Below are 24,118 nucleotides of genomic sequence, written 5' to 3'. Positions count from 1 at the left end.
AGTCATTTGCATGGATACTGACCTCCTGAGGTTGACAGAAACATCTCCTGACTACTGACAGAAACGTGACTCAACTAATAAACATCCTGGAACCACGGCCCTATTATTATTATTAACCTGGACAAAACATAAAGCAAGGTTTTCTACAGTCATGTCTGAAACCATAGCTGATTACTACTTTGCAAAACCTGGTTTAACCTAGGCACAAAGTCTTTGAGAATACATTGTCTCCTCAGAAAGATAGTACAATCAACTATATACAGCCTGCTTTTTCAAAAAGTTAGTTGTCTCCTGTGCATCAGAAAAAGGAAATGGACCTTTTACTGGTAACTACTCTTAAATGCAGCAATTCTTCCAAACATTTTACACTTTGCACTGCAGGTTTTAAAGCAAAACCAGCCCTAATTAGTGTTGAAATAAGTGTGTTAACAGTGCTCTATGCCATTCTGTGATATCATCATATGCTAAATTAAGGGACACATTTTCCTTCTCTATTATTTTAATGTGAGGAGGTGGGAAAAAGATGGTCCACATGAAGGAAAGAAAAAGAGGGAAAACAATAACAAATTGGTATCTCTTTTGAGAATTGCCCCACAGGCCAAGCATTTTTATGTTCTTAATCATTATTAAATGACTTAACATGACACACAGAGCCTGGCGAATGATTGCATCCTGACATGAGAACGAATTACAAATGAAATGAAAGATCAAGCTGTATTAGAGGACTGCCTCTGGGAAATGAAAATCTTTAATTCTCTTTTATTATTGACATTTATTTGGCTGCCATGAATAACAACATAGCAAAGAGATTCAGCTATGCTTGTGCACTGAATAGCTTATCCCACAGCTCAAAATTGCCTTAACATTTATCATGTTTGCTTTTGTAGCTGACACCATTGCATACACTCTCTATCCATCTTGCATTTATCATGCATATAAAGTGCATTCTCTAATTTAAGTTCATTTCATAGTGAACAAACTGCTAAGATTAGCAAGTGTCAGTCCACAAATAAGCTCCCAGTTGTTAAAATATCAAAGAAAGGATTAATGGATTTGTTAACAACTCCAGTTTGAAGAATAAAATAAGTACACAGTGAAAATTAAATAAGAGCACAGGAGGGTTACATACAAGATTTAGGTTTACTACCATTATTACTAGCTCATGTATAAAAACATTTTTATACTGCTATTTTTCAGCCAACTGTACAATACTCAAGTGGAGTGCCTCCATATGGGCCATTCACATAATGCAGTAACTTTCTGGAAGCAACGCTGTCATCATTATTCAGTGAGATACACATACACAACTCTCAGTGATTGCTTTCTTTTCCTCTAAACCAGTTTGTAGCTAACAAAATACAGGAAGAAGCAAACTACTGGAGAAATCATTCAAACTGCTGCTAAGAATGATCTTTAAAGCAGTGACATACCTACTTAGTGCCTAGCCCTGCAGCCACAGTCTGAAGCAAATTCTGAATTTGAGGCAAATATCATATGAGTAGGCACTGGTCCCTCAGGTGCAAAGCTTCCTCAACTTGACTTGATTTCCAAAGGAGGAATTCAACCCTGGGTAATAACTTACCTTGTGCAGGAATGAATGACTAAAATGGCTTGCCACAGCACATGTTTTCAATAGCTTTATTTAGTCTAGAAGCATAGGTGGACAAAATTAAAGAGACTGTCAAAAGGTAGGCAGTCATGTTTATAATGCTTAAACCTGTGTGTCATACATCATCAATTTATAGACAGCACAAACTACTTGTATCCCTGCTAGAACACCTTTTTCCCACGTATTCCTTTGAGAACAGAAGAGCAGACAGCTGAGAAAAGCTAGAAGTGAGATTTCTGCTCAAAGCAAAAAAAAGTCTGGAAATTCACTTAGTGCTGGATTTCACTTCCTCCTTTTCACAAATGTTTAAATGTACTATACCGTTGCACAGCTGCTCTCAGCAGGCATAGTGTGTTCTTGTTTGCAGCAAAGATGGCTACACAGATAAAATCTCAAGTCATAAAAATCTGAGTAAAACCAACTGGATCAATATTTTTGACCTATGTTATAAAAAAAGAACTTAAGATGTCTAGAACTAAATTCTCAGGCATTCCTGTGAAATATTAACTTCTCAAATTCAGAATCTTAAAGCAGTTAAAAGCAGAACAGAGATGAGAAACACTGACTAACATCAGAAGGCAAATGCTCTCTGACTACCATTTAACAGCATAATTTGTAAAACCACAACTTGTAATTGATGAACTAGAATATTTACTGCGAGCGACAACAGAGATTTGAAAAATATACCTGTAGCCATTATAGTGTCATCTTTCCCCTGGGTAAAGACTACAATTCGTTGCCTTTTAGGGTTAACCTTTGGCAGGGCTTGTGTCTTCCGGGCTATCTCTTTAATGTCGTCAGTCTATTAATAGAGAGAAAGAAAATCCTTGTAACTGGCATACCGGAGCAGTGAAAGATTAGAAGTTTATTAGCAGATCAAAGATTTATCTTCTTACGGCTAGGTGTAAAATAGAATTTATTGTCAGTAGAGGAAGATCTCCTAAAGGTTTATGTAGCACTATGAGCCCATTGTTTTTAATCTTGAAAATGATAGTTCAGCTATTCCAATTGCTGCAAAACTGCAAGCCTTAACAAAGGAATTACAGAGCATTTCCTAATGAGCAATTAGGGGGTTTCTTTGCTGCTGACTGGATTCTAACCTTACCTGTATCATAAAATTAAAAATAAAATTAGTACAAGAATACTTTAGAAGAACACTGAGCTGGATTTTCATCCGAATTAGGCAGGTTTTATAGCAGTATAACCCCTCTAATTTCAGCGGGATTAGAAATGCTGTTTCTCTAACTTCCTTACAGCAGTGGATCTCAACAAGGAAGCTCACTGTGTGCTGCCAAGTGGCAGCACCTGAGAAGGCGGCGTGGTGCCCCCGAGTGAAGACACTCTTTGCTTGCCAGCTCTCTGTTTGCACAATTAAGACGAAGGGAAGGATGGGGTGAAAGCTATATCCAGTGGGACCGTTGGTCTGAAGTAAGGCTAAGCTGCAAAAATTTCAGGAATCATTGCTTTAAAGGGACTTCTGTACACCTGTATGTAGACAGGAACAGAGAAATGGGCATACTTAATTAAACCTCTCATCCATCCAATGCCTTTGATAGCAGCCAGTGTAAGATGGTTTATTTAGATGCAAGACATCCAAAACCAGCATAATCAGTCATTAGAATATTATCCTTATTATTCTCTTATTTTAGTTGCCCTATGATTTGAAACACAAGGATTGAATTTCTTATTTATTCATTTTTTAATCTAATGTAATTACAGTTGTTCTTGTTATCCCTATAAGCATCAAATCCTTTTACAAGGCTATGTGGTAAGCTTTTGTTCTCAAATTTATCTCATCAGTGAGTTCCAGAAATTAACTGTAGTATTTGTTTCCATCATTTATATGTTTTTTCTTTTCTTTTAACAGTAGGAAAAGTAAGAAAGACTATGACTTTTCTCTGTGCTACTTACTGCGCCTCATTTTATTCATATCCTTGCTAAACTACATTATAATGTTCTTTCCAGTTTGCTGCTACATGCAAGCAACTGTAATGGAACGGAGCAGACTGGGTGAGGGCCTATTGTTGAATATATGAAAGCATAACAACACCTTCTGCATTATTTACTGTCCTGTTCACTATGAATCCCAACTCATTTTTTAACACAATTACATAATGAATAGAGTTCATTTATAAAGCTGTTCAGAGTGGTTTCAAGTCATTTGCCAGAGTTGTTACAATTAATTTATATTATTAATAAATTGATTTCTATCTTCCAAAACCAACATGTAGTGTTATTTTTAAACCTAGGTACAGCATGTGCAATTCTGACTGCAGCTCCTGGTTTTAACATGAAATTGCTTATTTTTCATCAGCAGCTCAGTTAACACCTCAGGAACTCAAATCTGCATACCAGTCAGTCCTGGTTACTTGCTGCTTTTCAGTACTCCTGTTCATCAAGTCACTGACAGCGCTTGGAGCTTTATTATTAATAGAGTATATGCCTGGGCTATGTACGTATCAACATCCATTTAAGCGAGAGTTATCTAGCTCTTCTGCAACATCCTCAGCCTCCCTTCAATTTCTCTCTCAACTCTCTGGTAGTCCAATGGACGCATTGGTTGGTACACTTTGTTCAAATACTAAAATATATAAAATATATTCCCCTTATCTATTGGTCTCTTTAATTACCTTTTCTTCACATTCTCTTACATTTATTAATTTCCACATACAGTCACCATCCTCTCATTTGTGCTATTTCTACCTTTCTCACACTCAGACTGTTAGTAGAAGCTTTTAGAAGACAACTTCTTCCACCAGAGAAGAAAGGAGTAAACCTCTCTCTTATGGGACTATGAAGAGTGAAAAAAAGGCCATCTCAGCCCATCCTGAAAAGGTGAGGTGTCCCTTAAAGATGCCAGAGGAGGAAGGAAAAAAAAAAAAAAAAAAAAAGAAAGAAAAAAGAAAAAAAATTGCTGCTCCTCTCTTCTGAAGCATCTTTTTAAGAGGAGATTTGTGAATAGAGGGGATCAGCTTGCAGCATAAGCTGTTGAATAGGGGATAGATGGAGAATTACAGCCCTCCACTGGGTAATATTGGGTAGATTTCTGAAGGTTCACCTAAATTCTAAAGTATTTGAAGCCCTGATAATAAGCGAACCATGAAACAAAAATACAACAAAGCACCATGGAGATCAAGAAAAACAGGATAGAGGCCTTTAGATTTTACTAAGTATGAAGTGGTTATTAGTAACTTTATTAAGTACATTTTCAGGTGAGCAGAGCAGGCAAGGACACTGAAGAGCCTGAAGATACTTGTGTAATGTATTTACATTAACTTTAGATTTAAAAAAGGAAAATGAGGAAGTTATAATGCTAGAAAATGATGTGCTCAAGATGATTTCTTCAGCTTAACTGAGAACTAGAATGCACTTAAAGGAAAGAAAGAGGACCCTGAGGAAAAGGTTAGTGAAGAATCACCATAAAGGATGAAATAAAATAGACAGTAAGAAAAAAGTAAAGTGCACACATGTTTGCAGGAAGATTTAAAAATACAATAAATGTGTAACAGTAGTAATAAGGCAGTTAGGGGAAAGAAGGCATTTTTTAACAAAAGTGGAAATTTCTAAACAGAGGTTTAAAGACTTGTGACTGATTGGGCAGACTTCAACAGTAACTGAAGTAACCATCCTTTTCTGTGAAAATTAACTTGGCCATTTTTAGTCGAAATCACTTTCTATACTAAAATTTGTGGAAAGAATAGAGCAAAATAGTGCTTATACAGTGGAAGAGCTGCAGCCTTAACTTTTCCACAGTATATCTCCGCCTTACCATTATGCTGTATTTTGACCATTATGCTATATTTTTAAGGTGCAACTGTGGTATTTTGTAATATTTGAGTATTTGCAAGTTAGGACTGCAGCTGTACTGTGCCTTTCATTTTATTGTCAGGCAAACTAAACATCATGAGATGCTGTCATCTCTCATTTCTGTTCTCTCTATATATAATATTTTCAAATAGCTATAATGAGTAATGTTTCCTATTTACTTTGTACTGAATTGTAGTGGCATAATTAGTGAGACCTTTTTATAAACCCTGTTCCTACAAAAATGGCTGAATGGTAGGTCTGGACTGGTTTGTGGTCCCAAATTTTCTATAACCTGTCTCAAATTCACAGGATACTTGTACATATCTAATTATGCACTTGAATCTCATTTAAGTAGGCTGTAATACAAATCTCACAGAAGCAGGATTTGCCTATTGAGTCTGCACCTGAAAAGCCTTGCATGTGGCATTCATTCCAGCAAGCAAGGGGAACATATGCATGCAGGAAAAGTACAGCTAATATGCCAGGCTTAGGGAAAAGTATATGCAAGAAAGATGCATAGACTTAAAACTCTCAGTGCTGGTCAGCCTAAGTCTCCCGATCTTGTGTGTCTCTGAATACACACACAATAGCTGGAACTACCATAGCCTTGATCTAAACAGCCATAAATGCACTGAAGCCAGTGGAACTGTGCACTCAGTAACTTTAAGACTTAAATTTGGTCCAGAGTAGCTAAACTACTATTTGGTTTCCCAAAAAATACGTAGGAAATCTCTACCTCTAAAAAAAACCAATTATTTTGCATGGCAACTCCTATTAACCCCTCAAGGACATATTTCATTCACTCTATTTCACTGTTAGGGGTTTACAGACAGAATTGAACCTTTAAGTTTTAAGGATTATGCATTCTTCATTCCTACATACATTTAACAGAAAGTTACCGGCCTATAAATGCAAAAACCCACAAACCTGCACTGACTATTCTGTTAGTCGAAACATATTCCAAATGTCCAGTTACAATTTACTACAAATCATTCTACACTTCACAGAGGAACCAAGTCCATCAGCTACCTTGGGATAAAAACTGTGGCAATTAAGTACTACTGGCGTGACTGCAGCATACAATTAGGATGAGGCATAGACTTCACAGGGAGGTCATATTATTTATATAATATTTTTAAAATGTTGTAGAACACAAAATTCATGAACATGAAAACACTGATGCACTCTAGAAAGAGACTGAATCAGAAATAATGTTCCGCTTCTGATTATTATAGATAAGTGTCGGTCAGGAGATAAATGAAGGATATAATGGTCTTCAAATATTGTGACTGATTTACACAAAAATACCTCGAGTTTCAGCAAAGTATAATGGAACACTAACTCTTGTTAAGGTAAAGCAAAAAGCAGAATACAAAGATTCCTTTGAATAAGATTTCTCTTACCAGAAAAAAAATAGATTTGCATCATGGAAGTAAGTATTTTCCCTTGCCTATGACAAGAAGAATTTGTATCTTCAGAAAGGGCATATTTTTCTGGAATTTGACATGACCAAATGTCTTTTTTGAAAATTGTTTCAGATATACTTAACTCAATCTATATTTAAAAGATGCATTTAGTCAATATAAACTGCTGATATAACTGGGGGATAGAAAGGGAGAAGATATTAAAAATGCTAGTCACAACAGATTTTCTGTGTTAAAAGACATTTCCGATTTTCTAAAATATTTATGTTAAAAATCAAAATCTTTCTATGCTGATATTCAAATGCAGGTTCCAGCAATTTTTAATCACTTACATGGAGAATACTCTCTTGCTTTTTGCTCTGGTCACTCTCTAGTCCTTTAAGCTTTTATTCTCAATAGAAATTGAAGAATCAATTTTACAAGATTTTGAAACTTTCTGGAAACTTTTCTTTTTTTTTTTTTTTAATTGAAAGGCTAATTGAAATTATGGAAGTTTTTCTTAAGATACTTTGTTAATAGTGAGATGATTTTTTTCCCCTTCACACTGCAATGGGAAAACAGGACTGTGGACACTCACCAAATTTTACAAATCTCTGTCAATAAACTTGACATGCGAGTTGTTGCCAAGCAAGGGGGTAATAAGAGATAAGATCATAACCATTGTGCACTTCACTGATATGCTGTAATCAAATGTGGCAGATTTAGGATGTTCAGAAAGAACTATGCTAGAATTTCTAAGCAAGCACTAATGGAAAGGTTAATATGATGGTAGTTAGCAGACACCAGCAAAAGCAGTTTGTCACTAGAACTGAATTTAAACCAGGCACATTCAAAGTCTTTAGCTCAAGGGGGCAATAAAAATATAGAATGGGTAGACTTAATACACTACTTCCTTTCTTTTTTATTGTCTAGCTACCAGAGGGTACCAATAATTTGTTATGCTTCATACTATATTTGGAGGCATCTGTGAAATTCATTCATTTGATAGAATAAACTGAAAGTGTATTTTTATGCTAACAATACAGATTATACAAATGAAAATTGACAGTGATAAAAAGTCTTGATTCCTACAAAGCAGCCACATGAATTTATGAAACATAAAATGAAATGGGACAGCCCACAGTTTTAATATCTCAAACACTGATGGCACTGATGTACCTGCTAGTGTATGGTTTTAAAGAAATCCAATCTGTAGAACAAAAGCTGTCAGTCTTTCCTTCTCTTTGTGCATGCAACCATACGCATACAGTGGCATGTTCCTACAGTGATGTGGTTTGAATTGCGCGGCTTCTATTATTTATGCAAATGGCTGTTGAGCAGTCAAACTCCTATCTATTCTTCTGCACTGCAAACAAATCAATTAAGGTGGGTCTAATTCCAGTGAGAAAGTATGTAAAAGGATTTATAAGCACACAGTTCTGCAATTCAGATTTCAGTAAGATCACTTACTGTCTTTAAACCTGGTATAACTGTTATCACACTAATTACAGTGTTTAAAAACTGTCCATTTGAATTCAATAGTAGAGACCAATAGCTGACAGCTCTTCAGATTAAGCTATCTGAATTTAGCCAATGAGAAAAACTATAAAAAGGCTTAGGCGTTCAAATAAATACATCAAGATGATGAAATCAAAAGCTCTGAAAATCACTGTAAAATCAACAGCGTTTGCTTTGAAGAAAGTAGAGGATTATACATTGCTGAGAGCACAGATGGAAAACACCAACTTGAATATGTTTTAAAACAAAAATTCTGCACTACCCCTTCTAAAAGGAGCTGTTTGTAGAAGCACGGTTTACATTAATCAGCGTCTAATAATTTTATATAAACCCTTCTAAAAATCATTTGCATAATGCTAATCCACATATGGCAAGGTTTAAGTTATTTAAGCGGTGTTATATTTCACTATTTAGTCTTGCCTCACCACTGCTTTAGCAGTGAATCCTTACGGAGTGTAATGCAGCTAATGAGGTAGCTTTTTAACTGAACAAACTGACAGGTCCCATATCTGCAGAGGCAGCTTGAAACCGTGCCCAACCTCTCGGCTTCCCGAGAGGCTTTTCAAAATTCAATAAATAACATCTGTAGGCGATGTTGGGTGCAGACCTAGCAGAGTGCGTCATAACACTGAGCTGGCAGAACAAAGAAACCATGACGACTGCCAAGTTTCCATGGCAACCGCTGCGAGGCTTGGAGAGTATAATAGCACATCAATCATTGTCCAAAAGAACTTCATTATCAGCAAGAAAAAAAACCTTTAGGATCTGTTTAGTGTGCAATTGTGGGTTAACTCACCTCAAAGCCTTGCTCTCTAGCAAAAGTGGCAGCTTCCTGAAATAATAAAAAAAGAACAGTTAATTATAAAGTGCTAGATAATGAAGAAATAACACATTTTGAAACTCATTGAGCCAGTTTTCCTTTTACATGATTATCTCAATATGGCCATATACAGTTGTTCAATTTTGATAGTTGCCCCAAAAGCTTCCCCCACCCCTTCCCTCAAGCTCAGCAACAATACAGCGTCAACACACTTCACAAGTTCAAACGAAGCACACACACTATATCTTTTTATCAAGGAGAGGAAAGTTACTTCTGGATTTAGGACCTTAACTAGGAAACCACTATTGCAAATTCAGGCAAATATCCTTCAGACATGTTCTTAATTAAAAATGCATCATATCTCCATCTGTGTGCTATACTTCATGGGCTATAGGTTAGTAAGCCATTTTAAAAAATCACGTCATCTACTGCACACTAAAAAAATAGGACCACAAAATGTGTTTAAACCTTTGTGGTGGAATCAGATGAGCCTTTAAAAATACTCTGATGTCTTAATCACTGCTTTAGGCGATGTAACTATGTTCTTTTCCTCAAAGAACAGAGGAAACATCAGAGTATCAGAATGTCCTCGTTTCTTATTTATATTAATTGCAGCAATTAAAATCCTTGTTTTGAAATACAATCAAGGAGACAGAAGACAATAGCAATGTTTTTCCCTTGCTCACTTTCTACCTTAACATTGCAAATATTGCAGACAACATCAGTCTTTACGTTGTAACTTGCATTCTTCCAAATTATCTTTGCCAAGCAGTATTAATAGACGGGTAAGACTTGAGCCAGAATAGTGAGTTGATCCAACTAAATAAAAACAACTACTGCTCCAAACCATTTAAGGGATTGTGCCTAGACACACTGCCAGCATCCTTATGACAGCTTTTAAGCAGTACTGTAGAAAATACATACTCGTGGACCTATACGATCTGCCAATTTGGGGACAACATAAGAATCTGATGAGGGTGCAATTGATTACAACAGTAAGTTGAGGTTAATAAAATGTGATAAGCTGAAAAGCACAACTCCTCAGGCTGCTTCACTGCAGAAACATAAGGCTGACCGGGTTAGCCTTAGCTGATGTTGACAGAAAAACTGAATCACGGTCCTGACAATTGGGTGCGGGCGAGGTTAGCCACTTTGACAATTTACTTACAATTGAATTCCTTCTTGTACATCACACAGTCAATGACATTTGCTAGCCTGGCTGTCAGGATAGAGTGTAGGGTTCAAAGATATCATGCAGTGTTTTCCTAAACCAGCATGTGATTAACAAAGCCGACGGTCGTATGAAAAAAGGGAATCTGCAAGCTTCCACTGTAAAGTGATGCACTTACAATGAACTGCAACACAACCGAGAGAGCCTCAGGTGGGACTAGGACTCAGAAAAAACAAAACCAACATAAATACGGGAACGATAAGCTCTGCAGAGAATAAGAAAACAAACTAAACATTACGTACTGTAGCCAAATTACTGCTTTAACCATGGTTTTTTGGTTATGCGATTGAAATCTGAAGTTACACTGATCTGTCCTAAGAGGGTTTCTTTAATGCCCAGTGCAACAGGACATTAACATCTGTGTTAAACTATTGTTCAGATGGGAAACTGGACACCAGTACATTCTTACATCTGTGAAATAAAAACTATTCCAGTTAATTAGTATTTCCTTACGTGGGAGACTTTGAGACAGTTCACCTTTAACATTTTGTATTGGGGCACCTATGCACAGCACATGCGGTTTGAAAGACCTGGGCCTTTCACAGAAAGTATAAATGATTGCACATTTGTTAGAAAGTATCTCGTTTGGGAATTTTCCCGTTAGCCTGGTCTACTGCCCTGCCGCACGAGTAACAGTAGCTAGCACACAGTCATAGATTTTCCTAAGGGTATCCAAACACCCAAAGAAGAAAAGCAATCTGAAATTTCTGCTCTCCTACCAACCAAGCCTCAGAACATCTCCTGAGTAGTCTCCGTCAGCGAGGGCTGTGCCGACAGCTTCCTAAGAGCGAGCATCTCTCAGAATAACACTCTTTTAAGAACTAAGACCTTTCTTGTAAAAAGGGTAGTAAAGCTCAAAGCACATGTTGGGAGACTACAGTTTGGTGTTTGCAAAATGGTGAGAAATGTTAGGCAGGTCTTGAATGCCAGGGACAGTTCAAAGTAAATTAACCAGATAAAAGCAATGAGAACGTTTTAGTATCTATTCACAACAACAGTGAGAACAGGAAACAAGCAGACCCCATCTGTGCAGCCCTAGGGCACCTCATACTGAGCTTCACATATCTAATAAAGTAGTCAGGTTAAAATCTAAGTGGCTGTAACATGTGGAGACTGCTAGGGTTACAACGGCCAGCCAGAGTGTTCCCTAATGCAGGTGATAATCAGTATGATAATCACTGTATTTACAGGCTTTCCATTTTATATCTGACATCAGAAATCACGAAGAAGGAGGGATTAAGGAAATAAACAACCTACACAGAGGCTTTACCGCTCCCCAGAGAATGCAGCATTTTCACTCATGCATGACATGCGACAACAGCAAAGCAAAACAGCGACAGAACAGAATTTTCTTAGGAGGCTTCATTTCACATCAGGAGTTCTTCAGTTTTGATAAACTTTAGACATCATTCACTCATTACTCCAGCTCAGGATTTTCAGAGCTATTTTCCATTACTGTCTACAACACAACATTTCATTACATAAAACCCTCCCCCCTCGACCTTTTTGCTCTTTTATAGTAAGTATATTTATAAATCTCATGCTCTTTTTTGTACCATCTTTTCAGTACCCACAACAGCAGATTTGTTGCTGTACCACTTAAACTCAAAACGGGATTTGTTAATAATTATGAACCATTATTTGGCTCATAGTAGTTTGGGAGAAAAATATTCCTTAGAAGTATGGTCACACTGAAGGAAACTCTCTGTACGAAGTTATTTAATGGGAGTAACACAATGTCACTAAAGTCAACACACACCCTCTCTTTGCACAATGCCGAGCAGTTTACACAGGAAAGTGAGATAAACTAAAGAGATAACAATAAAAAAGACAACTTCCGTTAGTACTAGTTTTTCTGTTATGCTAAAACTCTCTTGCTAGCTGAAAACCCTTTACACTCTTGCATGTGTTTTATTGTTGTTGGAGTCCTGGCCTTTATTAATTGGAGCTGCCGATAATCTAGGCTGAGCCTAATTGTAACAGGACTTGTTAAAATTCTGAGCTCTTTCATCACCAGCAATACAAACTATTTGTTTATAATAAACAGAAACATACCCTCCAAACACAGAATTCATTAGCATCTACATTACTACGAGTATTCGTTAACCCTCTATGATAGAAGAATTTTATGATCATAGAGTTAAGATGGTTCAACTTCTGTAACTGTATGTTCAGTTTGCCATTACACTCAGTAGGAAAAACGTATGTTAAATATACCTAGCTCACTTCTTTTTTTTTTTTTTTTTGGTACCAAGGTCGTATGATGGCTTGGTCAAATCATACCCAAAATGATAACAACATGCATGTTGGGTTAAATTTAACTCACGTAGGCCAATGTAAAACTCATACAGTTCCATTCAATAGCATTTAAAACCACGTATTGCTGACAAAGACTGTTTCAAAAGCACGACCAATAGCATTATCTACAGTATGCATTTTAACCTTTATATAGAGAAGAACACCACTGTAAGCTAAATTTGCATTTCACTGCTGAAATCAACATTATCTCATAAAGAAATGATAAAACAGCAGGACAACAATGATACCCTTGCACATGAATGCATTTCCCATAATTACACACGAAAGCAAATGCAGGGACACCAAAGCTATCTTCTTCCCCAAAATCCTTCTAGAGAGAGGCAGCATCTTGTAGAATTACCTATACGTCACTCACATTTCATAATACTTCTCTGTGCAGGTCTCTCCAAATCTCTCTTTAACTTGCCTTGAATAAAAATAAAATAAAATAAAAAAAAAAACAGAAAGAAAGAAAGAAAAGAAAAAAAGAAAAAAAGAAAAAAGGCAAGGAGTAGGATTACTGACAATTTTTAAGGGAGTTCCCGTTGCAACAGCTGTAAGCGTCTGTACCAACTGCGTAAGTCCTGGTCAGTCAATCCAAAATAAGCCCTGCTCACGTTTTCAGGAGTATCATCCTCTTCCTTTACACAACAAATTTGTGAGTTAGTGCATTCACGCTGCCCCATGAACCAATATAAATTTAACGCTGCACACACATACAGCATGTATATTGCAGAAGGAGATTTTCACACTAAACCAGAGTGCATAATGACAAAAAGAAATAAAGACACAAACCTGAGTGGACTCACTCACCACTGAAAGGCAGTGAGAGACTATTAGGATCATCCACACACACTTTGCACTTGATGGAACCATTCGTATTCATACCACGTTTGAATATAACTTGACTTGTACCTCCACCACTGCACCTCATAGCACTTTTCTAACTGCTAAAATCTCCTAAAAGAAAAAATAAATCTATCTTAAACATCCCCTTCCTCAGTTCAGGCTCTTGCCCTTGCACCACTAGCTTCCGAGTAATATGAATTATTAGTTTTCTCCCATTTACTTTGTTTACTTGAACGTATTACAGGCTACAATTATCTCCCTCAGATAATTCTGTTTCTTCAACATGATCATTTAGTACTAGTAATCCTGCTGAATAGTTCATCTCTAATCCTGGTAAAATTTTGTGTTCTTTGTATCCTCTTTTGCTTTTCTACAGCTCACCTTGTTTTCTGCAACAAAGCGTTAGTTGCGTAAGCCTTCTCTAACATTAAAACTGCTTTATCTAAATTAAACGGATGACAGCAAAGTAAAATAAGTAAATGTGGATAAAGGGAAGACTTTTTCATTAAGTGACGGACACTGATATCTACAACTTCATTCTAGAGAAGACTGACTCAGATAATCTAAGTTGCACTATATTGACAATCTCCTTACTTTGAGATAGGTGCTTAAGAACTGTATTTCTGAAATAAGTGTTTTTTATTCATGATTTCTTAGAGGACAGTGTATTTGTAAAACTTATTAAAATAAAAAATAAATGAAAACAACAGTAAGTTAAAAATCATGCATTATTTGTCATACTGCGCTAAAAAGAGATGAAATTTTTCTGTTTCATTATAATTTACTTATAAATACTTCTACTTCAGCTTTCCTTAGACAGACATGTTTGTCCTTCCTATCTCCCCGTCTGCTCTGTCATCAGTCCTTGTCCCTAACGAAGAGCCTTCTCACAAAATTCTCTGCATTCAGAGAATACCCATACCCTAAGAACCTCTGACTTCAGCTGTGTCTGTTAATGCCCAGTACTTCTGAGCACAGGCCCACAAAAATCTTGCTTTTTTGCTTAGAAGATAACTTGCTTAGCAGCTATACAGTTCTGATGGATACTACTATAAAATCACCAAGTACCTCTTTTTTTGGTGTCTTGTTCATAAAACACTTTACTACAGTGTAAGAGCTAAATTTGTCTTTAAGGAGGGGAGTAGTGAGCTGTGCCACCTCTTCTACTATTTCAGCTCCAGGCCAGTTTACAATTAATAGGAGCCTAGAAATGGCATCTGTCTTAAGGCACAGACAGGACAATGGATTTTAGGTTGCTGTCTTTGGATTATCGTAAAGGCATCACACATACAACCACTAACTCCATGACACACTTCTTGGTGGGTATTCTTATATCAAATCCAACTATTTTATGCAGCCCATAAACGTGCAGTAACATGATACGTCTTACACCACTCTTCCCTGTGTATGTTATACAAAGCCAAACTAAATTATACCTTATTTATTGCACATCTCAGTTTTAAGTGAGGAAGTAATAATAACAGATCCACACTTCTGACTATGATCAATTAACAGCACACAAGAACCATGATTGCTTTTACGCTATGCAAACAGGGGTGATGTTAAAGTGGTAATGATAATTACGACCTACCTAAGGAATCAGAGGTAGATGTTGTGAAGATTGTCTCATAATCAATTGAAAACATGATTTCAGCGAATGGCCACTTATATCCTGCTTTTAAAAACAAATGGGTGAAGAGCGTACAGGGCGTAGTTCCAGCCGGATCTCTAACCTTTAGCAGCTACAGTATGTTTGTTGTGGTTGGCTGTAAGATAAATATATTGCCCTTCAGTTCACTGCTAGATCATTATCAATGGTTACAACACAGTAGATTGGCCTAGTCAGCCTTTTATCTCATTGTAGTCTAATTTAGACGCACATTACTTTAAGTTCAGCCTATTACTACATTTCACTATGTAAAGGCAGTATGAGCTCATATACCTTTAATAAAAAATCGCTGTTTTTACAGGTATTCAGGGTTCAGGAGGAGAAGAATGTTACTTCATCCTTTTTTATTTTTATTTTTTTCCAGAGACAGTTGCTTTAAAATGTGCCATACGAGAGTTTGAGAAACAGAAGTCAAAAGAAGCACCTAGCATATTTTCTGAAGCAAATGTGTATCCGGTGAAATTCTGCTGCAGCTGATAGTTTGAGCTATACTCGGGATGCTTCACAGAGATACAACACTTCAAAATTATTTCCCTTTGACAAACACAGAAGCCTAATCCTTGAGTGTGGTGAGGAGCGTACACCTGCTCACTTTTCAGACAAGATCAAGCGAGGCTGGTCCCAGAAGGGGCAGCCCCTGCCGACAGGCTGAGAATCGACACAGAGAATCGCCGTGTCTCAGCAAGTCACTGCTGGTGAAAGCACAGCTGGCAACAACTGGATGGGCAGATTGTCAATAAGGGAACACTGAGGTGGCTCTTCCCCCGTTTCTTCTCTCATGAGCAGTGCCAGACCCCAAAGCTGCTACTGTTCACAAGTGATAGCATGGATTGGTGTCATATCCTAAAATAATATTTCAGCTTCCTCCAGCAGTACTAGAAGTACTGGTAAACGTATCTACACTACCTTCACTCAGCAGGTAAAAATATGAAATAATAATAACCAGTTCAAGTGAATAATCAGAACAAATGGAAATGCCATATGGGATTAAAGTTGTAACATTCACAGAGCATCCTGGCATTCTACCAGAGGGTTTCTTCTGAAAAAGCCTAGTGTGACAAGAATAAAAAAATGTATTCCCTATCCTGTTTGGGTCCATGCTGAAGCATCCATATTATCTACAACTTATTAACATTTGAGTTATTTATTTTCCTATTCAGGTTATTGCTAGAACTATAGCTGCTGCTAGAATCTTCTGCAGAAAAAAATCAGCCAGAGTCAGAGCTTAATGCCATTACAAGGTCTGCAACAGCTGCAGCAGTGATATGCCTCTGAGCCATTTTGAAATTTTATGATGGATAAAGAGCTATTACTTATATCTCTGCCTTATATCCTAACCTAAAGAACTGAACTACCTATGACTCTGTATGTATCTCTTTCTTCACATATTAATGGTATCAATTTAGCAAACTACACTTCCCTACACCATGTCTATACAAATGTGTTTCTGTCTTAAAAATAGAAGCATCATGATCACAAAACAAGGAGAAGGAAAAAAAAAAAGTCTCTTTCACTAATCGTCACTGAATCAGGAGAACATAATAAAAATGAAAACAAACACATTTAAATTAGTTTGATAGCTAGAAGGTAAGAGTTTTATAAGCATATAAAAATAAAAGATGTGTGGGGTCTTTTGAAGTCTTTAATACTGCCCTCAGATGCTCTTAATCTGTAACCTGAAGCCTCCTGTACTAACTTTCTAGCTGAAGGATGCCAAACAGAAATAAAAGATTGCATCATTTTCAATAAGGCCTTCTATGATTGCACCCACTCAGACTGGCCTGAAATCACTGACAGGATATTCTCATCTAGCAATTTCAGGTGAAGAGAATAATCAGGTGCTGTGCTAAAAGCGCTGGAATACAGCAGGACTCATCGATTGCACCTAAAAGGTTAACGCATTTTTAGCAGTAAAGGGGAGATGTTTTATATACTTTGTTTTGCGTGATGTCATGCGCAGCCGTTAAAACTCTAATTAACGGCTAAGGAATTAGGAATTACACAAAGAGCAACGATCACGTAACTCTCTTCACATGCTCGGCTTGCGCTGCTTGTTAACTCCTCGTAAGAAAATAAAATTAATACTTCAGCCTTCATCAATAATACTAACTTTCAAAATGATACCAACTTCACATATTTTACCCTTCCAACTTAGCTTCAATCCGGCTGACTTGAAGTTTCTATTATTTGTTGGGCTAGTTCCTACTAATTTCAGGATGCATTTATCTGTATTCAGGACACAAATTTTCTCTTGTATTTTCAATTTTGGCTACTACAGCTACTTTGTGGAAGGAAAAGCTGAGCTCTCTGTCTGCACTACTGGTTCTCTCTCACAACATGATAATTGCATGGGATGACAAAATTTCAGTCTGAGCACAGTTAGGCCACTGTGGTCCTGACCAAAGAACATGAGCTCCTTTTGTCATCTTGACAAAGTTACCAATTCCTTGCACCAATTTTCTTTTTTAATCTACAAAAATTCTAATTTACTTGCTTCCAACCATTCAGTGCTTGGGATAGGACTCTTTCTGGTATACTTTTTCCATTTCTAAAAGAAGTGAACTTGAAGTTGAGATAGGCTCAGATAGAATAGAGTCTCACAGAAAAATGAAGTATGAAAAATAGAGCCATCACAATCTCCCACATATTTTGAAGAGGTATTAGAGAATCACAGAGGTTGAAAGGTTGGGTTTTGACCATCTCCAAGGACTCCAAACTTCTGTGGGCAACCTGTTCCTGTATTTGACCACCCTCACATTAAAAAAAGTTTTTGTTCTTTTTTTAATGTTTACACGGAATTTCCTGTATTTCAATTTGTGCCCGTTGTCCTTTCACCAGACATAGGCTCTCTCAGCTGGTTTATCAGCCTGTTGGCTAAAATACTTCTGTCCCACTTGGTCAGGTAGGTCCTGTTTCTTCCCAGCAGTGCTTGATCCTCAGAGTCTTGTAAAAGCTGCTGTCCTGATAGCAGCTACGCAACCAGATCTGCAGGATCTGCCTGCTCTTCTTCCTACTGTTATCTGCTTTAGGAGGAAGGAACTAATAGATTTAGATACCATTTCTCCAAGAGCAGAACTTAGGACTATAAGCAGGGTTTTTGGGTTTTTTTGGCTGCAATTTCTAATTGACAAAACCAACCTTTTCACATACTTGATCTAACACTATTTGGAAACACTGGAATACTAATAACACTCGGGGAAAAAAGGCACAAAACCGTAGCTCATTAAGAAATTAGTGACTAGGAGACGAATTCAAAAAACAAAGTTTTGCTCGAAGGATCCTAAGAGTAATATTTTCACTCTTTGGGCCATTGATGAGTTCCACAATATAAAGCAATAATTAAAACATAGCTATTAAAAGAATGTTAGATCATATTATTGAAAGCCATTATTAAAAAAAGATCCCTATAAGGATGAAAAAATCCTAAGTGGCAAAACTAAATACACTAAGAAAGATAAGATGAACTAAGTACAGCTGTGGGTTCTAGATTGTATGATAAATTCCCTTCTTATCTGAAAAATATGTAATTTATTTATTTTATTGGTACGATCAATGATGTCTTAGCAATTCTGCATTTTGAAGAACATCAGGAATCAAATGTGACCTTAACTTGCTATTAGTTAAAGACTTAAAGATAGTAGCTACAAACTCCAAGCAGAGGATAAAATCCAGTTCCAGGTCTACGCAGACAGGGAAAGACTATGTAAAATAATTTACTCATATAAGCAGGAAAGTGAGATGACTGTTAAGATGGAAAAGGCACACCTAAAGAAACAAAGCAACTTACTGCAGTCACACAGCAAGTGAGGACAGTCAGACACTAGGAGTGAAACACAACGAACTGCTCCAGCAAATAAGCAATATCACTGGCAGACTCCGAAAAACCCTCCATTCAGGTTTGGCAGGCCAAAGTGCTGATGGCACCAATGCAGAAGAACAAAGATGAAGAAAACATGGAAGTCCTTTAAGGTTTTGACAGCTGAACTTACAGAGCACTGTAAGCTAAATTTGCATTTCACTGCTGAAATCAACATTATCTCATAAAGAAATGATAAAACAGCAGGACAACAATGATACCCTTGCACATGAATGCATTTCTCATAATTACACACGAAAGCAAATGCAGGGACACCAAAGCTATCTTCTTCCCCAAAATCTTTCTAGAGAGAGGCAGCATCTTGTAGAATTACCTATACGTCACTCACATTTCATAATACTTCTCTGTGCAGGTCTCTCCAAATCTCTCTTTAACTTGCCTTGAATAAAAATAAATAAATAAATAATAAAAGTAAAGAAAAAAGAAAAAAAGAAAAAAGCCAAGGAGTAGGATTACTGACAATTTTTAAGGGAGTTCCCGTTGCAACAGCTGTAAGCGTCTGTACCAACTGCGTAAGTCCTGGTCAGTCAATCCAAAATAAGCCCTGCTCACGTTTTCAGGAGTATCATCCTCTTCCTTTACACAACAAATCTGTGAGTTAGTGCATTCACGCTGCCCCATGAACCAATATAAATTTAAGGCTGCACACACATACAGCATGTATATTGCAGAAGGAGATTTTCGCACTAAACCAGAGTGCGTAATGACAAAAAGAAATAAAGACACAAACCTGAATGGACTCACTCACCACTGAAAGGCAGTGAGAGACTATTAGGATCATCCACACACACTTTGCAGATGAACAAAGATGAGGAAAACATAGAAGTCCTTTACGGTTTTGACAGCTGAACTTCACCTAGCTATTTATTTCACGTGGGTTATAGTAAGCCTAGCCCAGTTTAGGCAGCAGACATTCAAATTATCCATAACTAGTTTCTTCATGCATTCAAACCACTCCCTTATATGACTATTACAGCTTTTTTCTTTTAAAATTAGCTTAGGTGAAAAGATCATGCTATCCTACTTGCTGTTTTTGCTACTACACTTTCAAAGACGAAAGTGCAATATTTTGTGGAGAGGTGGAGTTCAGAATTCCTCTGACAGGAAGATAGCTAAAAGCCTTCTCAGCACCTTTTCTTATTTTTAAGGCACCAGACTCTCACCAGAAAAAATAAAGGGTAAAATGCAAAAAAGAATACAAAATAAGTATATATTGTTTCTTGAAGAAAAATGTATGAAGTTTCAAAATTAAATGCTTAGAATGCCTCAAAAGAAGTAATCTTTCACCTGGTACATAATAATGACAATAACTGTATTTGCTAAAAATGCATAGTTAGGAAAGTATTATTACTACACAGATGAGCGTATGAGAAGCCCTTTCTTTCAGCGTGATTGTTTGCTCTAAAAGGTACTGCATAGATAGCAGTAATATTGAAAGAAATTGAATTTCTAGTGTTTTTGTTTGCCAGGCTTCTGCTTGCCCTGTTAAATCAACTTTATATACATATGTGCATACATACATAAACATATACAGCAAGCTTAAAGAAACTTTCCCAAATACATATTTTACTCATGACAGGGCAAAATGACGTGATTCCCCCCTCTGAAAATTTCTGCATTTCAGTCATCTTCTCTTACACACCCACCTCTTCTCCAAATTGCTCCTGATTAAACCAATGGTTCACAAGTATTTTATTTTAGTGCTCTAACCAGGAAAAAAAATCCACCATGGAATCACAACCACTAAAAAACCAAACAGTACTAACGTTTTCAATTTTTCTGAGCATTTGAAGGGTTATGAAGACCTGCAACTATTATTTAAGATAAACTCTTTAAAATCATCATTCACATTAAAACAGACCTGATGTATGCTTCTGTTACAATGAAGTAGCTTTATCGTGTTAATATAGTTGCAATTAATTAGTATTTACTCTCTCTTAAAAATACCATTTATTGTATTAACCGGGCACAAAAGTGTTAACATACAAATACTTTTTTCTTTCAGCATAATGACGCAGGATATTGTACTAAACACTCTCCAGTTTATAAACTCACGGCTAACCTTAAAAGTCAAATTGGAAAGTAAAATTTGTGCTCAGTTTACACAGAGGAGAAATGAAAAATTTGAGCTAAATTTGAATAAAAAAATCCTTTGAGTTTTAACTGTACTCTTTACACAAGAGCAGTTCTCCACATCTCTGCTAAGTAAGGACAATCTTCTAGTGGCATCTGTTGTATGTTCTAAAGGATTACAAAAATGTAGTGTATTTTTCAAGCAGTAATGTTTTATAAGTTTTAGTACATAAGCATACACAAACCTACCATCTTTGATTCTACCATATGCACATTCTACATATACTCCAAAGCTCAAAGAACACTTGGATACGACAAATCTAAGAGTGCAAAGAGAGCGCTCTTACACGATAAATGTAAGAGTGCAAGCTATTCTGAAGCTGAAATTAGTAGTAGTAGTAATAGCAGTAGTAATTCAGTTTTGGACTGGTTATTTTTGGCTAAGCACTTGCTCAAGCCCTTCACTACAGAATTCTAACACCTCCTGAGTGCTCAGAAGTGTAAATAATCCTTCTTTCTCTGCCTGCAGCATTATATTTGTGTTTATATATAAGGGGAGTTATTGCAATCTATCTAGTTTGCTTCACACTTCCTAGCATAAAGAATTCCTGTGATTTCTTCCAAGATGCTGTGTCTCTTCAATTTTATGCAAAATTTGGAGAGCTTTATAGTCAAAGTAGTACTGGGTTTTTTTTGTTCAAATTACATTCTGATTTGGGTTCTTGAAAATTAATTTTCCTCTTATTATTAGCAATAAATTTTTGGCTAAATACCAGACAACTAATGAATGGGAACATTCTAAAACAGTAGTGCTATGCTTTCACAGCAGAAGTAGTAGCACACCAGACACTGCACTGGAAGCTTTTGTAAAAGACAGCTGTTTAGGGACTGGGAAATAAAGGAAAAAATATACTAGGACCTCTGGAAAATCGCACAGACTTGTAGAAATTCTTTGTTTTGGGGTTTGTTCTCTCTAAAAGACCTAAGAGCAAAGTCGTGCAACAATAATAAAACAAAATATAATTGTGTTATAAACATCAAGTTACAATAGATACTCAGCCTTAGCAGAGAGATGTGCATCTCCCTTGAAGGAGAAAAATGCAGGTTTCTGAATTCCTTCTCCTTTGTCAGATTTTTATATCACACCCTCTCCTTTTCTTTTTCTTTTTTTCCCCCCTTACCAACTCTTTTCAATTATGCTTCAAAAAGTCACATCTGACATCCACCATGCTATGTTTTGAAAATTGCCATGCTCTAAAAGGCGTTTTGATCTTAGGTTTAGATCATGAAAACAAACAGTTTATTTGGAGACTAGCTGGCTCACATGGTGAGCAGTGAACAGTATGCAGAGGATACTGTGCTAAAAGTGTCACTTTTAAAAAATAATATTGAGGCAGTTCTTTACAAACATGGCACTTGTCCAAAGCACATATGGAACATTAAATATAACCATAAAATTTTATGCCCCAGATTTGACCAAGGTCCTGAGCTCTAATTTATATTTTCTCCATTTTGCTGAAAGACTAGCTACATTTGTAAAGCTACCTCATAAGGACTCTGTTCTCCTAACATTTACACACCACACATCTGGACTTGGAAAAGGATTTTGAGTAAGAGAGCCAACTAATGCAGATCTTGTTTACATTATGTGCAATTACTCTTCTGTCATGAATCTCCCTGGGATATCAGAATGTGCTGAAGACACTCAAAGAATATGTAACTTCAAATAAGAGGACAAAAGCCTGGACGGTTCTGTCCCTATCAATGAGTTGGCTACACATAGTCACGCAAGAAAATTAATGGTATTAAAACTTCCCAATTATATTTCATTTTATTTTTTATTAATTATTTGCATGCAAGTAACACTGCCCCCAGTGCCTGAGGATCTCTGTTTGGATTGTTTTTCTCTCACAACTCCCTCACTGCAGCCAAGGGAACTAAGTGATGGCAGTTGCAACACTCAATTCAGTTACATAAACACATCTTCCTTGCCAGATTACCCTGCGGTGTTCCCATTTCATGAAATAAGTCTCTAGCATTTGGTAATGTACTGTACCAGCAAGTTTCTTTTAACGTGACAAAAAAGTTAGGTCCTCTGCTCCTGGCAGCGGAGAAGCATGTGTGTGAACATGTCCTTGGAAACCACCCCAGACCATGTGGCCGCACCAACAAGAGGACAGAGAAGGAAACAGCATTCAAGTAGCTGCAGAGCTACTTGGAAGCCAGATTTTAGCAGGAGAAAGACAGTCTTTGTCCAGAAATTGAAGCAGGTTTATTCCTAAATCTGTCACAGAGACAATAAATTTGAGCGTTCACGATACCTTCGCCATATACGAGACCTGAATGCTGCCCTACTGTGTGTATTTGCCAGTAACGATAAAGAATAGTCAGGCCAGATCACTTCCATAGGTGCAAATGGGGTTATGTGTTTTTAACGTCACAGCTGGAACAAACACACTCTTGCCTGTGAAAGCGCTGGGTGGTGAAAGGGGAAAGACACGCAGAGAGTGACCAAACACATCAATCACGCAGCTGATCACTGCAAAGACAGGGAGCTTTCTGGATAAAGTTTCCCACCATATCTGCCCCCAGTATGATACAGGGTGGCCATCCTTCATTGCCTTGCTTGAGCTTGCCCTCACTGTAGATTGCTGACTGTTCAAGGTTATCTGCTAAATTATATAGGCACTAGTATTTGCACCATCTATGCAAAGGTCAGAGACAACCTAAGTCTTAGGGCATGTTTGGATCAGGCAGCAGAGCATCACAGAGATCTCAGAGCTATTTGCACTACTGGCCTGATCTGATAATTCATACAGAGGGACACAGCATAAGGTACTCCCAAAGCACAGCACTCACCACCAAACTGAATCTTCTAGTTTTGCAGGTCAGGTGTTCAAAGTCAGCTCAAACATCTCTTGTTGTAAAGTAAACCTACACCCTTAAAAGATTATTTACAAACTC

At 37.0% G+C, this 24,118-nt stretch overlaps 1 protein-coding gene across 2 annotated transcripts in view; it reads right to left on the bottom strand.

The window, feature by feature from the left end:
* The window catches only part of ADK (adenosine kinase), a 302,860-nt gene that overhangs the window by 39,947 nt on the left and 238,795 nt on the right, over positions 1–24,118 (bottom strand). For both annotated transcript variants that reach the window (XM_062580837.1, XM_062580838.1), the window contains exons 8-9: positions 9,134–9,169; positions 2,297–2,411 (exon numbers count right to left, since the gene is read on the bottom strand). In XM_062580837.1, the coding sequence (XP_062436821.1) occupies positions 2,297–2,411; positions 9,134–9,169 (151 nt within the window). The remainder of the gene's footprint in view (positions 1–2,296; positions 2,412–9,133; positions 9,170–24,118) is intronic.

This window comes from Rhea pennata, chromosome 7, assembly GCF_028389875.1.
Source record: "Rhea pennata isolate bPtePen1 chromosome 7, bPtePen1.pri, whole genome shotgun sequence".
Lineage (NCBI taxonomy): Eukaryota > Metazoa > Chordata > Aves > Rheiformes > Rheidae > Rhea > Rhea pennata.
The sequence above is the reverse complement of the archived record's forward strand: the minus strand, read 5'-3'. Positions and strand labels throughout refer to the sequence as shown.